Below are 20,491 nucleotides of genomic sequence, written 5' to 3' on the forward strand. Positions count from 1 at the left end.
GGGTAACCAGTATAAAAATGGAGTCACTTCCCCGGGTGCGGTGATGCAGGCCTGTAATCCCAGCCTCTTGAGAGGCCGAGAAAGGAGGATCACGAGCTCAAAGCCTGCCTCAGCAATGGTGAGGTGCCAAGCATCTTCGTGAGACCCTGTCTCTAAATAAAATACAAAATAGGGCTGGCTCAAGTGCCCCTGAGTTCAATCCCCGGTACCCCACCCCCCCAAAAAATGGAGTCACTTATGTCAAAACCTAACAAAGTGGGGCCAGGAGGCCATAAGGAAGGAGCCATGGAACACATGTACCTGTAAGAAGAGTTGCAAGGACATCCCCAGAACGGCGATAGCCCAGGCCTGGGTGTGCCCAGGGGTGAGCGCTGGCCTAGCATGTGCAAGGCCCTGGGTTGCAGCCTCAGCACCATGAAAATAAATAAATACATAAGTTAATTAATTAATTCCATTTTATATCTAGTGTGTGTGCACGCGTGTGTGTATACACACATTCATACACAATCATCTCTCAGTGTCCTCTGGAGATTGATTCCACGGCCCTCCCTTCCCAGGATACAATTAGCACAGACGTTCAAGGGCCTATATAAAACTATGCAGTACTCATAACCTACGCACATCCCTCTGCAGATTTCAAATAATCTCTAGATGACTTATAATACCTAAGGCCATGTAAATGCTATGAAAAGAGTTGTTGTATTGTATCATTTGGGGAATAATGACAAAAAAAAAATCTGCAGGTGTTCAGCACAGATGCATTTCTTTTTTCAAATATTTTCAATCAGCAGTTGGTTGATCGCTTCTCGGCCTTTTGGCTAAGATTAAATATAGCAGTTGGTCAAATCTGTGGATGCAGCATATGTGGATATGAAAAGATATGAAGTCATCTCGTGTGCATAAATTTAGGGCTATGTATAGATGTATAGATGTATAAATACATATATATGGTATGTAAATACATGTAAAGATATGCAAATATGTAAACATGTGTGCGATATACATATAAATGTCTGTGATATTTATATACGTGCATATGTATATATCCTTGTATATATATTCTTATATCTCTCTGCATGTGTATGTATACATACACATGCTGTCCAGGAGGAGATGGGGACAACACTGCAGGGGAACTCTGAACTCAGTCCTAGGAAAATAAGGGATCAACCTAACGAAAGGAAACCGAGTGGGCCAAGGAAGCAGAGATGCGGGAAAGCCTCTCCCACGCCCAGTCCGCTCCTGGTGTGCCGAGGACGTTCGATGATGTGCTTTGGTACCTGACTGGCTGCAGGGCCACCACCTCTGAGCTTGAGCCCTGGTGCCAGGTAGGACAGATGGCACAGCACCAAGATTAAAGAGCTGAGTCTAAGTCGGCACAAGGCACACGCCTGTAATCCCAGTGTGTAAGGATAGCCTTGGGCCTTAGCCTGAGCAACTCTATTTTAAAAACCTGCAGTCTCCCAGGCACAAGCCTGCAGAGCCCTCCAATACGTCATCAGGCACAGCCTGGAACAGGCCATAAACAAGTCACTTTTCACAACCCTAGTAAGAGTCAGAGTGAAGTCTCTTGGCATAAACATGTCACTTGCCTTAACCTTGATAAGGGTCAGAGTGTAAAATCAGGGCAGAAGCCACCAAACCATATAACTTGGCTCTAAGGTGTAAAACGTCACTAAGAAACTTGGTGACAACTGATAGGGACCCAAAGGGCAAGCAGAAGCTCCAAAAACTAGCATAAATAATAGAGCAAAAGGACAGACATCCGGCCAGCCGATACGGTGCACACAAGCCCGGGAGCCTGATGAAGACCTGGACTGACATCCAACACTTCTCATCATCTGCCTGATCCTCTGCATCTCCTCACCGCTCTCAAACTCTACAGCAGCCTTTGACCCTGGTGAGAACTGCGACTTCTCCTTATGACAGACTCCTCAACCAGCCGTCAACTCCACTCCAGAAGAAGCCTCCACCAGTTCCTGACCTGGTCGCTGCCGTCTGAGTGAGTGTGCATCTGCTGGGCTTAAGGCCTAACACTTAAGACTTTAGATCTGGCACTTAAGCTTAGCATACAGAGGCAGTGTCTGTAATAAGTCCGTCATGATTAAGCGTGGTTGCAGTGCTTAGGGTTAACTTAGAACTGTTTGCTTTGACTTGATTATGTCGATTGCAGTGCCCAGCATCAAGGATTGTCATTTTCTTGATTAAGAACATATTGAGTGAATTGTATTGAGTGATTTTGAGAGAATAATGCATTGATAAGGGCAGAAACACATGAAAACCTTCTTTATTTCTCCTCTCGACTGCATAAGTCACACCTTTGACCATTGTGACACAGTGGTTTGGGAGGCTGAGGCAGGAGGATTGTGAATTCAAAGCCAGCCTCAATAACTTAATGAGGCTCTAAGCAATTCAGTGAGACCCTGTCTCTAAATAAAATACAAAATAGGGCTGGGGATGTGGCTCCGGTGGGCAAGTGCCAGAGTTAAGTCCCCGGTGCCCCCGCTACAAAAAAAAAAAAAAAAAAAGAGAGAGCTAAAGAGAGACCCGAGCTGACCAAAGGCCACACGAGAACCCTCACCAGGAATCAAACCAACCAGTCTCCGGAACTGTGAGAAGTGAACCTCTGCTGTTGAAGACTTGCAGACTAGGGCCTCCCTCCCCAGCTCTGGCTGAGGTTAGAGCCCAGGCCCTCCCACATGCCGGGCAAGTGCTCTGCCATTGAAATACACCCCCAGCTCCTTAGATCTCTCTTTCTTAATAGTTAATGTTGGGGCTGGGGGTAGCTGAGTGGTGGGGGTTTGCCTAGCGTGTCTGAAGCCCTGGGTTCCATTCCCAGCACCGCAACAGAACAAAACAAAACAAAAACAGCTAACATTTATTAAGCGCCCACTGTGAACCAGCCCTGGGCAGAGCTGTCTGCACATGGATTCAGTTAATCCCCCTCCCCCACCAGTGGTTCTCACTCACCCACCGGAGACATTGGACAATGTCTGGAGATATTTCAGTTGTCACATCTGGGAGTAGGGTGCTAGTCAGGACACAGCTCAGCCTCCTCCAATCCTTGGGACGGTCCCCGTGACTAAGAAGTATCCACCCGCACCTGGAAAACTCAGAGGCTGAGGTGGCCACACCCCTGACCTAGGTATCTCCAACTCACAGGCGAGAAAACTGAGGCCCAGGGGGGTTCAGAGTCACTCAACCTGCAAGCAGCAATGAAAGCTGAGGCAGGAGGATCACTTGAGCCCAGGAGTTCACAGTCAGCCTGGGCAGCATAATGAGATCCATCACATATTTTAAAAAAAGAAAAGAAAGCAAGCCAGGCATGGTGGCTTGCTCCTGTGGACCTAGCTACGTGGGAGGCTGATGCAGGAGAATCACCTGGGCAACGGGCAAAAACCTGTCAAGGAAGGAAAGGAGGGAGGGGGTGGGGGAGGGGATCACCAAGCTGAATCACCCACTGCCCATTTGGCATTCCCAGCAGCAGCCTCCGAGTTTTCCAGTTTTTCTGCATCCTCCCCAGCCCTCAGTACCCTCAGTTGGGCTTTGCCATCAGCCAGTTGAACACTGTAAAGCAAAGGTCCTGCAGGTGGGCAAGCTGACGCACGGCAGGACTCGAACCCAAGCATCCAGGTGTCTAACCACTATACGGGGCCACCTCCTTATCTCTGCAGAATCGTTTGTTTGTTTTGCAGCAGTGGGGATTGAACCAGGGCCTTCCACATGCTGCACCACTGAGCTGCAAACCCAGCCTTTTTAAATTTTGAGACAGAGTCTTCCTAGATGCTTAGGTTGACCTTGAACTTGCTCCTCCTGCCTCAGCCTCCCAAGCATTGCTCCCATGTTTAAAGGAGGTTGGTGAAAATAAAGATGCAAATTGGTTTCTTCCTTGTTCATGGATCTCCTCCTCCCAATTCTATTTGACACACCTTTGGGTGTCAGGGGTCCCGGACGTCAGGATGGATGCGAATACCTGGAGAATGAGCAGGCTCAATGAAAGTGGAAAGGGATCTGCGTGCACAATGCGATATTACTCAGCCATAAAAGAGAAGGAAATCCTGGCATTTGTGACCACATGGATGGAACTGGAAGATGCTATGTCAAGTAGCATAAGCCAGGCACAGAAGGACAAATTCTGCATTTTCTTGCTCACATATGGAGACTGAAAATCGATCTTACAGCAGTGGAGAGCAGAATAGGGTGTGCTGGAGGCTGGCACACAGAGGGTGGGATGGCAGACACCGAATGCAGTTGCACAGCAGGGATAAGGCCTAGTGGTCCACAGCACAGGAGCAGGACTCGAGTCTACAACTTATCATGTGTTTTCTAAAGATCTGGGAGGAAGGAGTCTGAGGTTGGCACACAGAGAGATGGTAAATGTTGAAGGCGACGGGAATGTTGAGTGCCCTGATCTGAGTGCTACCTGTGGTGGATGGGAATGGAAGTGTCATGAATATCATGCATAACATACATAATTATGATGCACTGATTAAAAAAAATAAACAAATCTATAGTTTCCAAAAGAAATGAGTTCCAGGGACAATGCACAGGCATCCAGACAGACAAGTGTTAGGTGACTGGGCCATCTGTTCAAAGAAAACAGGAAGCCTGTGGCCTGCCGTGCTGGCCTCTCTTTGTGACTTCAAATCCCAAAGGCAGGCCTGGACACCCTGAGATGGCTTCCAGCTTCCTTTCCCAGCTCCGGAAGCAGCAGGAAAAACAATCCGACAGGGCAGTGTCCCCCAGTGTTTGGGGCTGTCCTGGCCATACATCACCTACGGCAGTCACAGCCATGGAGGTTCAGCGCAGAGACTGCCACACCCATTTCACAGATGAGGAGACTGAAGCCCAGGGAGGCCCCGGGTCATGCAGTCTGGCTGTGACTAAGGCAGGACCCCAATCCAAGAATCTCTGGACTCTAAGTCCTACTTATGATTGTTCCTACTCCAAAACACACTAATTCAACCATCCATCCATCCATCCCTCTGTCCAGTGATTCACTGAACTGCTAACGTGCATCTGAAGAACCAGGGGGGAGATGTCCCAGAAAGCGACAGGCACAGATGCATCCTGTGACTCCAGTGTGTGATCTGCTCTCTCAGCCCAGTGTCCCGCACCTGTAGGCAGATGACCTCCTGGGGCTAGTGGGAGCCTGTGAGTGGCAGGTGTTCACTGAGGGATTGATGGATGGGTGTCCCCTGCATGCCACCCCGCACCCAGGCTCACCTGTTTACTACCTTCTTGGGGCATGTGGAGGCACCAGAGCTCCCTGCCTGTGAACCTAACAGGGCAAGTCCTGCCAAGGGCACCAGGGGGCAGTGGGCATCTACATGTAGCCCCCAGCACCCCTCAGTCTGGGAGGCCCAGGAGCCTCGTCTCCAGCAGAAATCGATCCCTCCAAACTAATGGTAGTGATAGTAGGCACGGGGGACAGGAGGGCATTCAGCATCATTCATCCTTTTATTGAGCACCTACAGTATGCGCAGGCCTGTGCTGGGTGCTGGAGACATAACAGTGAATAAGGCAGAAAAATCCTTGCCTTCATGGAGTTCACATTCAAGTGCAGGGACAGATGTAATGGGACCAGTGACAGGCAGTTATAGCCAAGTGTGATCAGGACTATCAGGGGAGAAACCAGAGGCTGGAGGGAGGGGATTCCCTGACCCCAGTTTTAACAGTGGAGGGAGGTGGTCAAGGAAGGCTTCCAAAAGGCAGAGACCTGAGGAATGAGAGATGTTTAGAAATGTAAGGAGTCGGGGAAGCCAGAGCCAGTGGCACACAGCTGTGATCCAGCAGCTTGGGAGGCCAAGGTAGGAGGATCACAAGTTTGAGGAAAGCCTCAGCAATTTGTTGAGACCCTACCTCAAAATAAAAATTAAAAAAGACTGGAGATGTAGCTCAATGATAGAGCACCCCTGGGTTCAAACTCCAGTACCAAAAAACAAAAAGTAGGGGGACACAGCATTTCAAGGTACAACCAATGCATAGGTCCAGAGAGACTGCACAGAACAGAAAAATACAAAAGCCTGTTCTAATGCTACAATGCTTCAAATGGCAAGCCCCGGATGCAGCACTGAGTAGCGGATCAGGAAAATAAGAGACACCAGAAATAGATATTAAGAGAGTACCAGCTACATGCCAGGTGCAGGAGACCCCAAGGAGATGAAAAATTCAGCAACCCAGACTCAGTAGGATGGAGGTTTGAGTCAGGACCACAGGCAGCTGTGGGGGACAACAGTGTCCAAGCTGAGATCCAGGGATGAAAAAGGGATCAAGCAAATGAGGAGTGGGTGGAACAGTGTTCCAGGCACAGGGAACAGCAGTGGGGTGTGGCGTGGCTGAAGGGAGACGTCCTCAACACTCCTCACTCACAGAGATGGGATTCGCCAGCCAGGCTGCTGAGTCCCACCCAGCACCTGCCACCCCCTCAGCCCCACTGCTCTCCAGACCCGTCACTCACCCTGCTCACACCCCCACAATGTGTCTTCTGCGATGGCAGCCAGAGGAGGCCAAAGTACCCTGTTTGAGCAGCTGCTAGGGTCACCCCCAGCCCCGCCTGTCTGAGTCAGGCCTGGCTGCGCCCTGGAGAACAGCCTCAACAATCAGGTCTGGCAGGCACCAACCAGGGCAGGTGCCAAGCTCCAGGCAGCTTAGGTGCTCTGCTTAGAGGCATCTTTGAAACCACTTGTCCACCAACACAGTGCTTTGGTGTCCTGGGCTCACGGCCCCCACTGGCTTTTAGGGAATTGATGGTCCAGGGCCCCATCCACCTCCTGCTGCCTGTTCCTCATGCTGTGACCTACCTGGAGCCTTCATGGAGCAGATGAGAAAACTGAAGCTCAGAGAGGTTGAAAAATTTACCCTAGGTCACACAGCCAGGTCTGGAACTTAGCTAGTCTAAAAACAACTGGGGACACGCTACCTGGGTCCAAATCATGGATCTGACATGGATTCATAGGCATACAGGGCAGGTCCCTTCTCCGGGTTTCCCTCATCTGCTGGCATTACAGATCATGCAGCACTTGTGGGAAAGGGGTCTGCGTGTGGAAAGTCCCTGGAGCTGTGTTCCGGGGTCCAAAGGAATAGCGAAGAGACGGCAGCTGGAGTGGAGTGATTGAAGGAGAAAGAGGGAGATTAGGGTAGGGAGGTGACAGATCATACCGGGCCTTGAGGCTGTCGAGGACTTGGGATTCTATCTCAAGTGAGGTGGGAGAGATGGAGGGTTCTGCACAGAAGAGGGACATGACATTACCTATGTGTTCCCAGGCTCCTTCTGAGCAGTGAAGGGGGAACCAACTGGGTGGGGGGATCCATTAGAGGGAGGGGGGAGACCAGATACAAGGGGGTCACTGGAACTAGGCCGAGGGGAGAAGAGAAGGCTGTAAATCTGTTTCCTACCCAGCCTGGCTCCAGCAGTCTGAGAGGTGAGGCAGGGGCTGCAGCTTGGCAGGCTGGGTGAGGCCCAGCAGGGAGTTGTGGGTGGAGCGACATCTCCCAGGCCAAAGTGGCTGGACTACTCTGGGCAGGTGCGTGGGCTGCTGCCACCTGTGTGTACATCACAGGTACCAACCTGGTAGCAGTCAGGTGTCAACCTGGGAGAAGCCCTGATGTGGCCTCACCCTCCAGGACAGAATCCAGGGCCAAAATGGCAGGGTTAAGTGGACCCTCCGCCATGCAGGCCTCTTCCTGTGGGACTGGCTCCTCAGACAGTGATACTGATTCACTGGGCAATTGGAGCAAGTCCCTGTGTCTCTCTGGGTCCCATTTCCTCATCTGTGGGTGGGAGATAATGCCAGCACCCATACGTGGTGGGGAAGAGAGTAATACCTGCGAAGGCCTGAGCCAGAACATTTCCTATTATTATTCAATTTTAAATTCTCCCTAGGAGGGCAGGGGTGTAGCTCGGTGATAGAGCACTTTAGTAGCATGTGGGAGACCCTGGGTTCAATCTCTAGCACCACCCACCAACGCACAAAAATACATACAAGTTTTTTTGTGTGTGTGTGTGTGTGTAATGTTATAGATAAGCTACATCACACACACTCCTCCATGGGACGTTCTGCAACCACGGCTGGAAGGGCTGTTCAGGAGGACTGGATGACTTGCCCATGCAAAGGCACGGAGTGGGAAAGGGCTGGCACATCCACAGATGAGCGAGGGCTGGAGACTCTTCTAAACTCCTAGCGCGGCTAGGAGAGGGGCCAAAGGGGAGAGTTTTGGGACCACAAATTAACCAAGATATCCCCACAGCTTCCTTCCGGTGAACCGAGGCTTCCGGACTGAATCTCAGATCTCACTGCCAGATCCCGGCGTCACGTCTCCGGTACCCCAGAGCCCAGCAAGACCCCTCCACCTCTTCACCCCAACTCCCGCCTGCGGGCGGGGCACAACCCAGGACGTCCCTGGAGACAGCTGGGCGTCCTTCTGAGCCAGCGTCGAACACCCGAGCCTCAGTTGACGCGGCTGTACGAGGCGGGAAGCCAGTGGTCCCACGTGCGTGCGCCGCAGACCGCGCGCAACGCTGTCCGTGGGTACGCGTAGGGCAGTTATTCGCGTGAACTTCATATTGTTTCGGGCGGGAGTCGGAGCGCGGAGAGAACGTCCCGGGACGGGCGTCGGGACACGCCGGGCCTCCGCCCTCGAGCCTCACTCCCCGGCCGCACTCCGACCCTCGGTTTCCCCGCAGCCCCAGGGCGCCCCGGAGGCGCCCCCGGACGGCAGAGGCTGCGCTCTAGGCGAGGCCACCCGGAAGGACCCCGGCCCCGGCCCGCCCATCCCTGACCACGCCCCCAGACCTGGCCCCGCCCCGTTCCTGCGCCCGCCCCGCCCCGCCCCGCCCGGCCGCCCAGAACCTGCGGCTGCCGCGGAGCGCGGGGCCGAGCGCGCGGCGGCGGAGGACCGGGCGCCATGGCGGCCGCCGAGCGCCGCGCCTTCGCGCACAAGATCAACAGGTAGCGCGGCGGGGACCCGGTGGCCCTGCTGGCCCCGCCCCGGCGACCCGCCCCTCCCCACCGGCGCGCCGCGCTCAGCCCCTTCCGCTCGCCAGGGACCCCCGAGCGCTTCCTCCTGCCGGCTGGGGACCCCAGGAGGCGCGGAGCTCGGCTGGGCGTGGTGCCTCGGCTGGCAGCGCGGCGGCGGCGGAGGTCTCGCTCCCCGTAGCCGGAGGACGCTCGGGGGCGTGTCCGGGGGGCTCCCTGGAGGCGGCGGCGCCTATCCTGCGCGCTGGCGCGGGCTCCGATTCTGCTGGTCCCTCGTCCTCCTCGCGCCCGCTGGGTTGGGGTGGAGGGACTTTTTGTCCTATGCTGGGTGACTGGCTTGCGGCACGGAACAGGGATGGTGCTCTGGCGGCTTTTGGAACCCCTCGTTAAGTTTCCCGAGCCCTCCCCCCGCCCCAGGGTCCAGTGCCCAGCTGTCTGGTGAGGAGCGGGGAGCAGGGGACAGCTGTGGACAGCCCCCCACCTCCTGCTTCAGGCTCTCCCAGCACGAGCTGGACGCGCTGGGGATGGATGATGGGCGATTGAATGGACAGAGTGGGGGCTGGGGACAGAACCAGCTGGTGGGCAGACGGGGGAGGGGACAGGCGCCAGGCGCTGGGGGATCCATTTCCGTGGCCACCGGGGATTGTGAGAGATTCAGCCTGAGTGGGGGATGTCAGATTCTCTGGGGCTGACAACTGGGGTCTTTGCTGCTAGGGTGGGTTCAGAATCTGCTCAAGTATCCTGTCCATGGGGGACCTGCCCCGACCCTCTCAGGTCAAAGAGCTATCCTGAGGTCCCGCCCTGATGGAAACATAAGAAAAGACCCTGCTCTTGGGGGTAGATACAGCGGGGGAGACAGATGAAAAGCATGATAAGGTGGCTGTGGGAGTGCCCCTGTGCTACGGAGGACCTACTTGACAGGGAATGGGATGGGGAGGGTGGAGGCTGTTTAGTTCTCTTGTGCTGAGAAGGTGTGGATCAGCAGGTGCATTTCAACAAAGACCTGAGGCCAGGGCGGTCCAGGCCCAGGTGTAGGACAAGAGAAGTGGCAAGTGCAAAGGCCCAAGCCAAGGGGGACAGTAGCAGTAGATCTTTCAGAACCTTTCTGTGGAGAGGACTTTGACTTTACCTCCAGTGTATAGAAGCCAGGCAGGGTTTTGAACAGAGGAGGGATGTAACCTGGTATCTGGGGCATTATGGTTGGGCAATTTTTATGATCTGCCATTATTTGTTTCTGAATTGTTTCTGTTTGGACTCTTGGTTTCTCCAAGCCTGGAGATAATATTTATTGACTGGTCTCTTTACGACTCAGTCCCTATATCCTTGAGTCCTAGCTTCAGTTGAGTGAGAAAGAGGGGTCTTGGTTCCTGTCCTGGGAATGATGCTGGAGAACCCAGGGTAAGAACAGAGAAAGATCCTGAGGCCTTCCTGAACTGTCAGCCAGTGGCCCACAGCTTCTAGAGCAGGCTAGTGGGCACCCAGGTGTCTAGGCTGGACCTGGACCTGCGTTCATCCATTCATTCAGTTGTTCAAAAATACCAGATTAACCCAAATATTAGGTAGTTCTCCACTTTCCCAACGAGCAGATTCTTTCTTTTCCTTTGTTTCCCCCCATCCTGTGGATTGAACTCAGGGCCTTCTGCCTGCCAGACAAGTGCTGTACTACTAAGCCACACCCAGCCCCTTTTAAAGATTTTATTTTGAGACAGGGTCTTGCTAAGTTGCCCAGGTTGGCCTCGAACTTGCGATCCTTCTGCCTCAGCCTCCCTATTAGCTGAGATTACACGTGTGCATGAACAGATACTTTAAGTCAAATACAGTATACAATGCTGATAAACTTTAATGCTTGTTATGCACTTGGTCTCCTTTTGGGATATCCCTTGTTAAATTGTCACTGTAGCTTGTGAGCTCAGATGTGACTGTTGAAACCGAAGCTCAAAGTGAAAGGTCTGGACTTTGTGGCCCTGAAGCCCAGGAGAATCTTGGAAGCCACACCCCTTCCTGTCTCCATATGTCCTAGAGCATGCTTGCTGAACTCTTCACCGGAGTCTCTGACTGTAGCATATTCTTTCTGGGATTGTGTTGTCTTATATGTACAGTTTACATTTCTTTGTTTAAAGAAATAATGATTCAGTGGCACACGCCTGTAATCCCAGCTACTGGGGGGCTGAGGCAGGAGGATTGCAAATTTGAGACCAGCTTGGACAATTTAGCAAGACACTGACTCAAAATAAAAATTTTTTATATAGGGGCTGGGGATGTAACTTGCTTGTAGAGCCCTTGCCTTGCATATGTAAGACCCTGGGTTCAATCCCCAGTACGACAGGGAGAAAAAGAAAAGAAGGGAAGAAGGAAAAAAAATTAAAAAGGCTTGTATCACACACTACTGAAAAGTTATCACAGAGGACTTTTACACAGGTCTAAGTGGTGCAGCCTGCTGCCCACCTGGGCTGCCTAGCATCACCTACTGCTGGAAGCTCCAAACCTGTGTCGCATTAACTGTCCTGAGTACCGTAGACCAGGGTGTTTGCGTATCTGAACACAGAGAAGGCATAGTATAAACTCAGGCTGGGCGCCGTGGTGCACACCTGTAATCCCAGTGGCTCGGGAAGCTGAGGCAGGCGGATCTCGGGTTCAAAGCTAGCCTTGGCAATATTGGGGCGCTAAGCAACTCAGCCACGTCGTAATCTTATGGGCCCACCCTCGTACATGCAATCTGTCATTCTAATGTCAATATTCAGCACTTGACTATATCATTACTATTATTATTTGACCTTTTTAAAAATAGCGACATTTGACATCCATACAGAAAAGGACAAAGTTTTAAAAGTAATTATAAAGCAAACATCAGGAGAAAGGCTCCGTGGGTCAAAGATGGGGACCCTCCAACTCTAGCAGCCCCTCCTGACATGGGCCCAACAGCCCCACAGCAACCCTTATGCCTATGACTCCTGCGACTGGCATTATGGTTCCTCTATCCCAGTTGGCACCCTGTCGGCCGTGGCTTAGTTTTGCCTTTTGAGAATGTCATGTGAACAAACACTGGGTTGTTGAATCTGGGCACAGTTTTCATGCAGTGTGCTCATTTTGGAAGGCTCATTGCTGTTATTTTTCATTGCTGTATACTATTCCCGTCTGTACTGTTTGCTGTTTGTGTTCTCCCTGTGTCTGATCAGTGAACATGTGGGTTGTTTCCCTTTGGGACTCTTGTGATCAGGACTGCTGTGAACATTCCTGGCCATGTGTTTCCTCTTGAGTATTTCCGCCTTGGAATGGAATTGCTGGATTCGGGTATCTTTTTTTTTTTTTTTTACTTTTAAGTTTTGCAGTACTGGGGATTGAATGGAGGGGAACTCTACCACCGAGCTGCATCCCCAGCCCTTTTCATTTTGTTTTGAAACAGGGTCTGGCTGAGTTGCCCAGGGTGACCTCGAACTTGCCATCCTCATGCCTCAGCCTTCTAAGTAGATGGGTCACAGGTGTGTGCTACCATGTTCGACCGGATCCGGGAATCTTCGGTCGTGCTTGACGATGGCGCATTTTGATCGTTCCAGATGATCGTTCCAGATGTGTCGCCGTACTCAGCATCAGAGTGGATGAGAGTTCTGTTCATCTCCTCGCTGATGCTCCTGTTGTCTTCAGAATTTCCTGTCGATGGCGTGTTTATATGATTTTATTTGGATTTGTTTTCTTCCCTTGCTTTTTGCACTGGTGGGAACACACAGTGCCTGAGGCTTCTGTTGTTCTTGTTTTTGGCTTTAGTATGCTCCTTCCCTCTGAGGGTAGACCTTGGTTGATCTGGCCTCCCGGGGGATGCGGTCCATAGTTGTTACCCTGTCTCCCATTTCAGTTTCCCCAGGTTGTCTCCTGGGAAAACCCACCAAATTCAGCTTAATATTTTGCTTCCTATTTTTAAATCTGCCTTGTTGGGGGCATCTGAACCAGGTTTGATGTGGGGGTGAGAAAAGGAGGAATTAGGGACATTTCTTAGGTGTGGACCCCGGGCGAGGTCAGCTGTCATTAGAGGGTGTGGTGTGGCCGCAGTACATGCCGTCTGCCTCCAAGAACCCCACGTGGCATGAAAGGCACGTGTGGTCCTGAGGGACAGACCCAAGGATCTGGATCCGCAGCTCATTTAGATGCTGTTGGGTCTTGGAGGGTGCGGATGGAGGGCGCGGAGACAGAAGCTGGGTGCTGGAGCCCCCCGTCCCTGGCCCTGCTCCCCCCCACACACCGCAGAGTGCTATTCTGGACACTTCCAAGTTTGGCTGTGTGGCCTTGGGTGGGTCACAAGCCCCTTCTGAGTCTCACTTGACTTTGATGTAGAAACAGAGCCAATGAACAGGCTGGGTGGTGCACATCGTAATCCCAGTGACGGGGAGGCTGAGGCAGGAGTATCACAGGTTTGAGGCCACCCTGGGCAACTTAGCAAGACTGTCTCAAAATGAAAGAATAAACAAGAGCTAAGGCTATGCTCAGTGGTAGAGCAAGTGCCTAGCATGCCCGAGGCCCTGGATTCAATCCCTAATACTGGGTTGGGGGGAAAACAGCCAGAAAACTCATTTTCCGAGGATTGTGTTTGAGCACCACATAGTGACCGCAAGCCTTCATTGAGCACTTATTATGTGCCATGCGCTGTACTTAGAACAGCTTAATAAGGTAGGCACTGTCCTGAACCCAGAGGCCAGGAGGAGAAGTTACTTATTGTATTAGTCTGTTTCATGTACCTCAACAAAGTATCTGAGGTCAGGTACCTTTATCAAGAAAAGAGGTTTATTTAACTCACACCAACTTTTGACATGTTGACCTCACCTAATTCTAATCACCACCCAAAGGCACCACCTCTAAACACCACAGTTGGATTAATTTTGAATGTATTTATTTATTTAATGGGAATTGAACCCAGAGATTGTTTTACCACTGAGCTCCATCCCCAGCCCTTTTTCTTGTTTATTTAGAGACAGGGTCTTGCCACGTTGTTGAGGCTGGCCTTGTACTTGTGATCCTCCTGCCCCAGCCTCCCAAGTCACTGGGATCGGAGGTGTGCCCACCATGCTGAACAGTCTTTCTGCCCTCTCGGCGCCTCACAGTGGGGATGAAATTTCAACACGTGAGCCCTGGGGCACACACTCACCCCAGATCCAAATCTCAGCGCTCGTCCATGCTTGACCAGCGCCACGCGCAGAGTGCAGCAGCAGAGCCCACTGACCCCCGGGCCAGAGACCCAGGGCCAGTGGGAAGTGAGGCCGGAGGTCGTCCATCCCTCCTCCGTCCCCTCTGGGGTAACAGCTGCAGAACAGCTGGGACTTGAGCACAGCCTTGTGCCCTGGCTGGCATCTTTAATAAATCTCCCCCAGGCCCTGCGTGCCCAGGGTTCAGAGGAGGCTGCCCGACTGTGAGCACAAAGCTCTTTTTTTTTTTTTGCTGTACCATGATGGAACCCCGGGCCTCGCACATGCTGGCCGAGCTGCACAAGCCCTGATTTTTAACACTTTGCATTTCTGAGAAGCTCTTTCACCCTGCAGCCGGCAGAAGCCAAGTTCTGGGGCTGCTGACAGAAACAGTGGGCAGAACATGGAGACCCAAGATTGAGGCTGGGCTGTCTGGCCGGAGCGCCCCCTCGCCGGGTCCTGGCCAGGTTCTGTTTCATCCACACGGGTTTGAATTCAGAGGCCGCCACATAGGGCTGAGGTCCCAGGTGGCCTCAGTCTCCCACATGCCCACCCTGCCTTGAGGGTCTTACCAGGTCCGCCACACGCTGTCATCTCATCGGTGGGCTGTGGGTCATGGGGTGTGTGGTTGTCACCAGTGCATTTGGGGGGCACAGTTTTTTGGTGTGGGAAATTGAACCCAGGGACATTCAACCACCGAGCCCCAGCCCCAGCCCTTGGGCCTCACTAAGGTGTGGGGCTGGCCTTGAACTTGTGGTGTCCTGCCTCAGTCACCCTCCTGAGTTGCTGGGATTACGGGTGTCTGCGACCACACCCACGTAGGGCACAATTTTTCATTATGGGAATTTCCAAGGATCACAAAAAGTGGGAAGCGAAAGGAATGGAATCCGAACACTCTTGTTTTGGCCTCTTGATTTTTAAGAGGGACAGAGGCTGGGGGTGGCTCAGGGGTAGAAGAGCACAGGTGTGAGGACTGAGTCCCGTCACGAGCCACACAGGTCCACATGCACAAAAGTAAGTGAGAAAGACAGGTCCCGGGGGAGGTGACCACCTGCCCGAAGTCACATAGTTAAAAGGATCTATTGTTTTTCCCAAATCAGCAGATTTTGGCAAGTGTGAGGGTTTGGCTCATTCCATCGGGAAGACTTTATTGAGCACCTAGTATGTGGGGGCCCTGAAGCTGGAGCATCTGTGAGAAGCGCGGAGCCCGAGCTCCTGCCTTCGCTGAGCCCTGGGAAAAGGGTCGCCATGCTCAGAGTGCAGAGTGCAGCCAAGGGCCTCTGTACCTGCGGTTCCCTTGCCCTACACAGTGTCCCCCAGGTAACCCCATGGCTCTCTGTCCCTCTCCTGTCCTTCCAAGCTCAGCTGAAGGCATGGAGGGCCTGGGTGATCCATGTCCCACTGGATCTGCCCCCAAATTCCTGCACTGGCCTTCTTCCCTGTGAGTCTCAGCCATTCACTCGAGTTCAGAGACAGCTCAGACACGGGCAGGCCCCCGTGCTGACCTGGAGGCTGGGTGTGTGTGAAAGTTCTCTCTCTGCCAGGCGGGTGCCGCGGCACAAGCTGTAATCCCAGCGACTCAGGAGGCTGAGGCAGGAGGATTGCAAGTTCAAGGCCAGCCTGGCAACGCTATGTTTAGTGAGACCCTGTCTCAAAATAATAAGTGAAAAGCCCTGGGATGTGGCCCATGGTAGAGGGCTCCGGGCTGCATTCCCCTGACTGGGAAAACACCACCACCTTTCCCCTTCTCTGGCCTGGGGTCATGCTGGCCCCCACGGTGGCATCCCATCTCAGCCCCCCTGTGAGCTCAGAGCAGCTATGCGGGGGGACTGGCTGGGCTTGGGCAGGAGTGATTGGAGAGGCCTATTGCTCGGGTGGAACGAGGTGCAGGTCCTAGATGGGGCGCAGGGGGCTGGGCTGGGCATTTGGGGAACCCAGGGAGGGCAGAGGGAGCAGAGGCAGGACCAGTGGGTCCTTCAGGCTGGTTGACGTGTCCTGGTGGGACTGTGGGTGGTGAGGGGGTGCGAGATCCACTTTGGGGTGCAGGGTGCCGACTGCCCCGGGCTCGCAGCCCGAGTGTGGCGCCCGCGCCTGGGCGCAGCTTCCCTGGTCTGGGTTCTCCTCACTTAGGATGAGGCTGGCCCGAAGCCTGGGTTTCCCTGTTCCCCAGAGGCTCTCCTCCTGTCCCCCCAGGACGGTGGCCTCTGAGGTGCGGAAGCAGGTGTCCCGGGAGCGCAGCGGCTCCCCGCACTCCAGCCGGCGCAGTGGCAGCTCCCTGGGGGTGAGTAGGGGCAGCCCTGCCCCTGAGGGAAACCAAGGCTCCAACAATGGTAGCACTGGGAAGGCTGGCTGAGCTGGGAGCCCGTGGGTGGTCCCTGGGAGGTCCCCTTGCCCCCTGGACCACCCACACGGCTTCCTGCTGCTGCAGTGGGAAGGGGTGGGCCTCCTGCCTGTGGGCCTGAGGAATTGTCTTCCATTCCTTCCACCATCAGATCCCTCCCTCCTCAGGCAGCAGCTTGTGATTTCCTTCCTGGAGCCCCTGAAGGGAAGGGTGGGGCCACCATGCTGGATGGAAAGTCTGAGGTCATTGTTTTCTAGACCCTCTGTAGCTCCAACGCCCTCCATGGCTCCCACCACCCTCCTAGTCCAGTCCCAGGCCCATGGTAACCCACCTCCACATCCAGCCCAGGGGGAAGCGGCTGCTTTGCCCTGACCCAGGTCATGGCCACTTTGTACTGACCCAGGTCCCCCTGACGGAGGTTGTTGAACCCCTGGACTTCGAGGATGTGCTCCTAAGCCGGCCGCCAGACGCTGAGCCCGGGCCCCTCAGGGAGCTGGTGGAATTCCCATGTGATGACTTGGAGCTGCAGCGGCAGCCCCGGGAGTGCCGGACCACGGAGTCGGGGATCCCAGAGGATGGGTGTGTCCTGCCCCACGCCCCCTGCCTGCCACTCCACCGCCTCGGCCACCCCTCCACACCCCTCTCCTGCAGGCTGCAGGTTCCAGCAGCCCCAAGTCCAACTCCTGGCTCTGCTGGGTGACCTTGGACCACTCATCCTCCCTCTCTGAGCCTCCATCTCTTCACCTCTGAAATGGGCAGAAGGACAGTCCTAGCCTCCCAGGCCACGGGAAGGACCTGCACTGGCCTGGCTCTGTTGACCCTGATTTCTTTTGCTGTAGAAAACTGGATGCCCAGGCAAGGGCTGCTGTGGAGATGTACACGGAGGACTGGGTCATCGTGTGCAGAAGGTTGGTCCGACTTGGGGACAGTTTAGTAGTGGGTGGAGGATCAAGAGTCTGGGTCTGAGCCGTTGTCTGTGGCCAGTGCTCCTGTTTATCTGCCCACTCTCTCGCAAGGGCAACTGAACTCCTAAGATAGAGCCCCAGGAGGACTCTGGCCTTGCAGGCCCCACGTGGCCCTCACCAAGCATATCAGTGTCCTAGGAGCCCTGAGCCCTGCCACCTGTCCGGCCCCACCTCCTGCTAGGTACCAGCACCTGAGTGCCGCGTACAGCCCCATCACCACCGAGACGCAGCGGGAGCGGCAGAAGGGCCTCAGCCGCCAGGTCTTCGAGCAGGACACCTCTGGGGACGAGAGATCGGGCCTGGAGGACTCGGTGAGGACACCCCTGGCCCGGGTCACTGCAGGAGCATTTGTATAGTCTCAGGAGATGACCCTGTCAATGCTGAACTCCAGACAGGCCCACGAGTACCTGCCCCATGAGTGAAAAGTCGTGGGTGGTAATTACAATTTTCATTGAGTGCTTAGTGGATACTTAAAGTCACTTGTTCTCTTTTATCTAATGGATCAGGGAAATTGTTGCACCCATTTTGCAGGTAGAGAGACTAAGGCATGATAAAGTTACTAGAGGATCCTGAGCACCTACTTGATACCAGTACACTGTTGGCACACTACGGGTAGTTACTGCAGGCATCGTGGTACTGTGTCCATTGTTGTTATTCGTAGATGGGGAAACAGGCCTTTAGTAATGGTCACAGACTCACTGTCACAGAGCTGAGCTGGAACCTGAGTGGTCAGGTGGAGTGTGAGTAGGGCCCAGGGCAGGTGACACCCCAGATGGAAGGGCTTGTCTCCTCGCCGGGCAGCAGTGAGCAGAGTCCCAGGAAAGGCTCTCATTGGTCCAGCCCCGGCACGGCCTTACTTTGGAGCCAATCCCTGGGGCTGGTGGGTGTGTCCCGATTGGCCGAGTTCTCTGAAGCCAGAGTGTGGGAGGAGCGGCCTTCCCAACGCGGTAAAAGGCACGGGTCCCTGGACAAAGTCCCTCCTGAAGCGTCCAAAGCCCCGGGTAACCCTGTCGTGGCTGCTCTTCCCCAGCTTCCCTGTGTATAGACTAGCCATAGAGCAGTGCATCCAGCTGGCGCTCAGTGCTTGTGCGTTCTCCTGGCAGGATGACTCCCGGCGCTGCTCTGGCTCCCCAGAGGACACCCCTCGAAGCAGCGGTGCCTCTGGCATCTTCGACCTGAGGAACCTGGCAGCCGACTCCCTGCTGCCCTCCCTGCTGGAGCGGGCCGCCCCCGAGGACGTGGACCGGCGCAACGAAGCCCAGCGGCGGCAGAACCGGCCCCGCGCGCTGCTCCCCCTCTACCCGGCACCTGACGAGGTGGGTGCCCGTGGCCTCGCCCTGAGCCCGAGGCCAGGCTCGTCCAGCCGCCTTGCATCCCTGGGTACTACCCAGCCAACACTTACTGGGTGCCTACTGTATGCACTATCCTGAGTCAATAGCATTTACTGCACACCTGCTAGGCATCCTGTATTTATCCAGTATGCATTTATGCAACCAATATTTACTTATGCCTACTGTATACTTCTTTATATAATCAACCAATATGTATTGAGCACCTACCATGCATGCCTGTATTTATCCAACCAACATTTGTTTGGCACCTACTGCATATGCCTGTATTTTTATTTAGCTATTGAGTGCCTACTGTATACTCCTGTATTTATCAGGTTCCTAAAGTATACAGATGCTCATCTACTTACTGTGGGGGTTACAGCCCAATAAACCTGTTATAAGTTAAAAAGATAGTAAGTAGAAAATGTATTTAATAACCTTCCCGCCAAAGGCCCTTGCTTAGCCTCGCCTATATTCCATGTGCTCAGAATACTTGTGTCACCCTACAGTGGGCAAAATCATCTAACACAGAGCCGATTTTATAATAAAGTGCTGAACAGCTCATGGAAGGTATTGAGTTCAGACCAAAAGTGAAAAGCAGAATGATTATACAGGTATGCTTTTGCACATCAAGTCAAAAATTATGAATTGGTGGCACACGCCTCTAATCCCAATAACTCAGGAGGCTGAGGCAGGAGGATCACAAGTTCAAGGCCAGCCTCAGCAACTTAGCAAGACCCTGTCTCAAAAAACGAAAGGAGCTGAGGATGGGACTCAGGGGTAGAGTGTAGAGCACCCCAGGGTTCAATTATATATATATATATTTTTTTTTCCAATCAGCATTTATTAAATGTCTTCTATACATGCCTGTGTTAATCCAGTGTTGAGTTGTACCTGTTGTATCTCTGTATTTATTGGACCTATGTGTCTGGGTGTCTGCTCTATGGTAGGGACATTACCATGAATAGGGTAAACCCAGTCCCTGTCCTCAGAGTTCGGTCTAGTGGAAGAAAGACCCTTCACTGGGAAATCACAGTGTGAACAGGTGGTGCCAGGCTGCAGTACCCGTCGTTGTTCCTCACACTGCCCTAGCCAGGGCCTGCAGCGGCAGGGCATGGGGAGCACCTGCAAGAGGTGCCTGTCTAGGGCCGAGGGTCAGGGAAGGCTTCCTGGGGAAGTGCCAGCTAGCCTGGCCCTGAGCAGCCAGCAGACCTTACCAGACGAGGAGGAGGAGGGAAGGGCATTCCAGGTAGGGAACAGCACGTGCGGGGGCTCAGAAGCAAGGCACCGAGGGAAGTCTGGTGAGGCTGAGGGTGGCGCTGGTCCCGCGCCAGGCATTCCAGGGCCTTCCTGGAGGACGTATCCCAGGGTCCCACCTGGCTCTTGGCAGGATGAGGCTGTAGAACGCTGTAGCCACCCGGAGCCACCCCGAGAGCACTTTGGACAGAGGATCCTGGTCAAGTGTCTGTCGCTCAAGTGAGTATGCTGACCTGCCCTCCCCTCAGCCACGCTGTTTTAGTGTATAGTCACCCGCCACACGGGTGGCACCATGACTCAGGCACCTGCAGCCTGCGAGGCCACCAGGAGCTTTCACGGGGAAAATAAGATTCCCTTTGTCATTTGGAACTGCTGCTCCTGGGCCAGGCGTGTGGGTCCGTCAAGCACTCGCCCCGCATGTGCAAGGCCCTGGGTCCCAAGACTGGCC

At 53.8% G+C, this 20,491-nt stretch overlaps 1 protein-coding gene across 7 annotated transcripts in view; it reads left to right on the forward strand.

The window, feature by feature from the left end:
- The first annotated feature begins 8,860 nt into the window (after positions 1-8,860).
- The window catches only part of Dock6 (dedicator of cytokinesis 6), a 45,832-nt gene continuing 34,201 nt past the window's right edge, over positions 8,861-20,491 (forward strand). For all 7 annotated transcript variants that reach the window (XR_006850186.2, XM_046436730.2, XM_046436731.2 and 4 more), the window contains exons 1-7: positions 8,861-8,951; positions 16,343-16,430; positions 16,894-17,069; positions 17,330-17,398; positions 17,637-17,766; positions 18,559-18,771; positions 20,177-20,262. Coding sequence is in view for 6 of the 7 variants with exons in the window: in XM_046436730.2 (XP_046292686.1) it covers positions 8,908-8,951; positions 16,343-16,430; positions 16,894-17,069; positions 17,330-17,398; positions 17,637-17,766; positions 18,559-18,771; positions 20,177-20,262 (806 nt within the window). In the remaining variant the exon portion in view is untranslated. The remainder of the gene's footprint in view (positions 8,952-16,342; positions 16,431-16,893; positions 17,070-17,329; positions 17,399-17,636; positions 17,767-18,558; positions 18,772-20,176; positions 20,263-20,491) is intronic.

This window comes from Marmota monax, unplaced genomic scaffold (assembly GCF_021218885.2).
Source record: "Marmota monax isolate L192 unplaced genomic scaffold, Marmota_monax_Labrador192_F-V1.1 WCK01_AAM20220418_F8-fsc00021, whole genome shotgun sequence".
Taxonomy (NCBI): Eukaryota; Metazoa; Chordata; class Mammalia; order Rodentia; family Sciuridae; genus Marmota; species Marmota monax.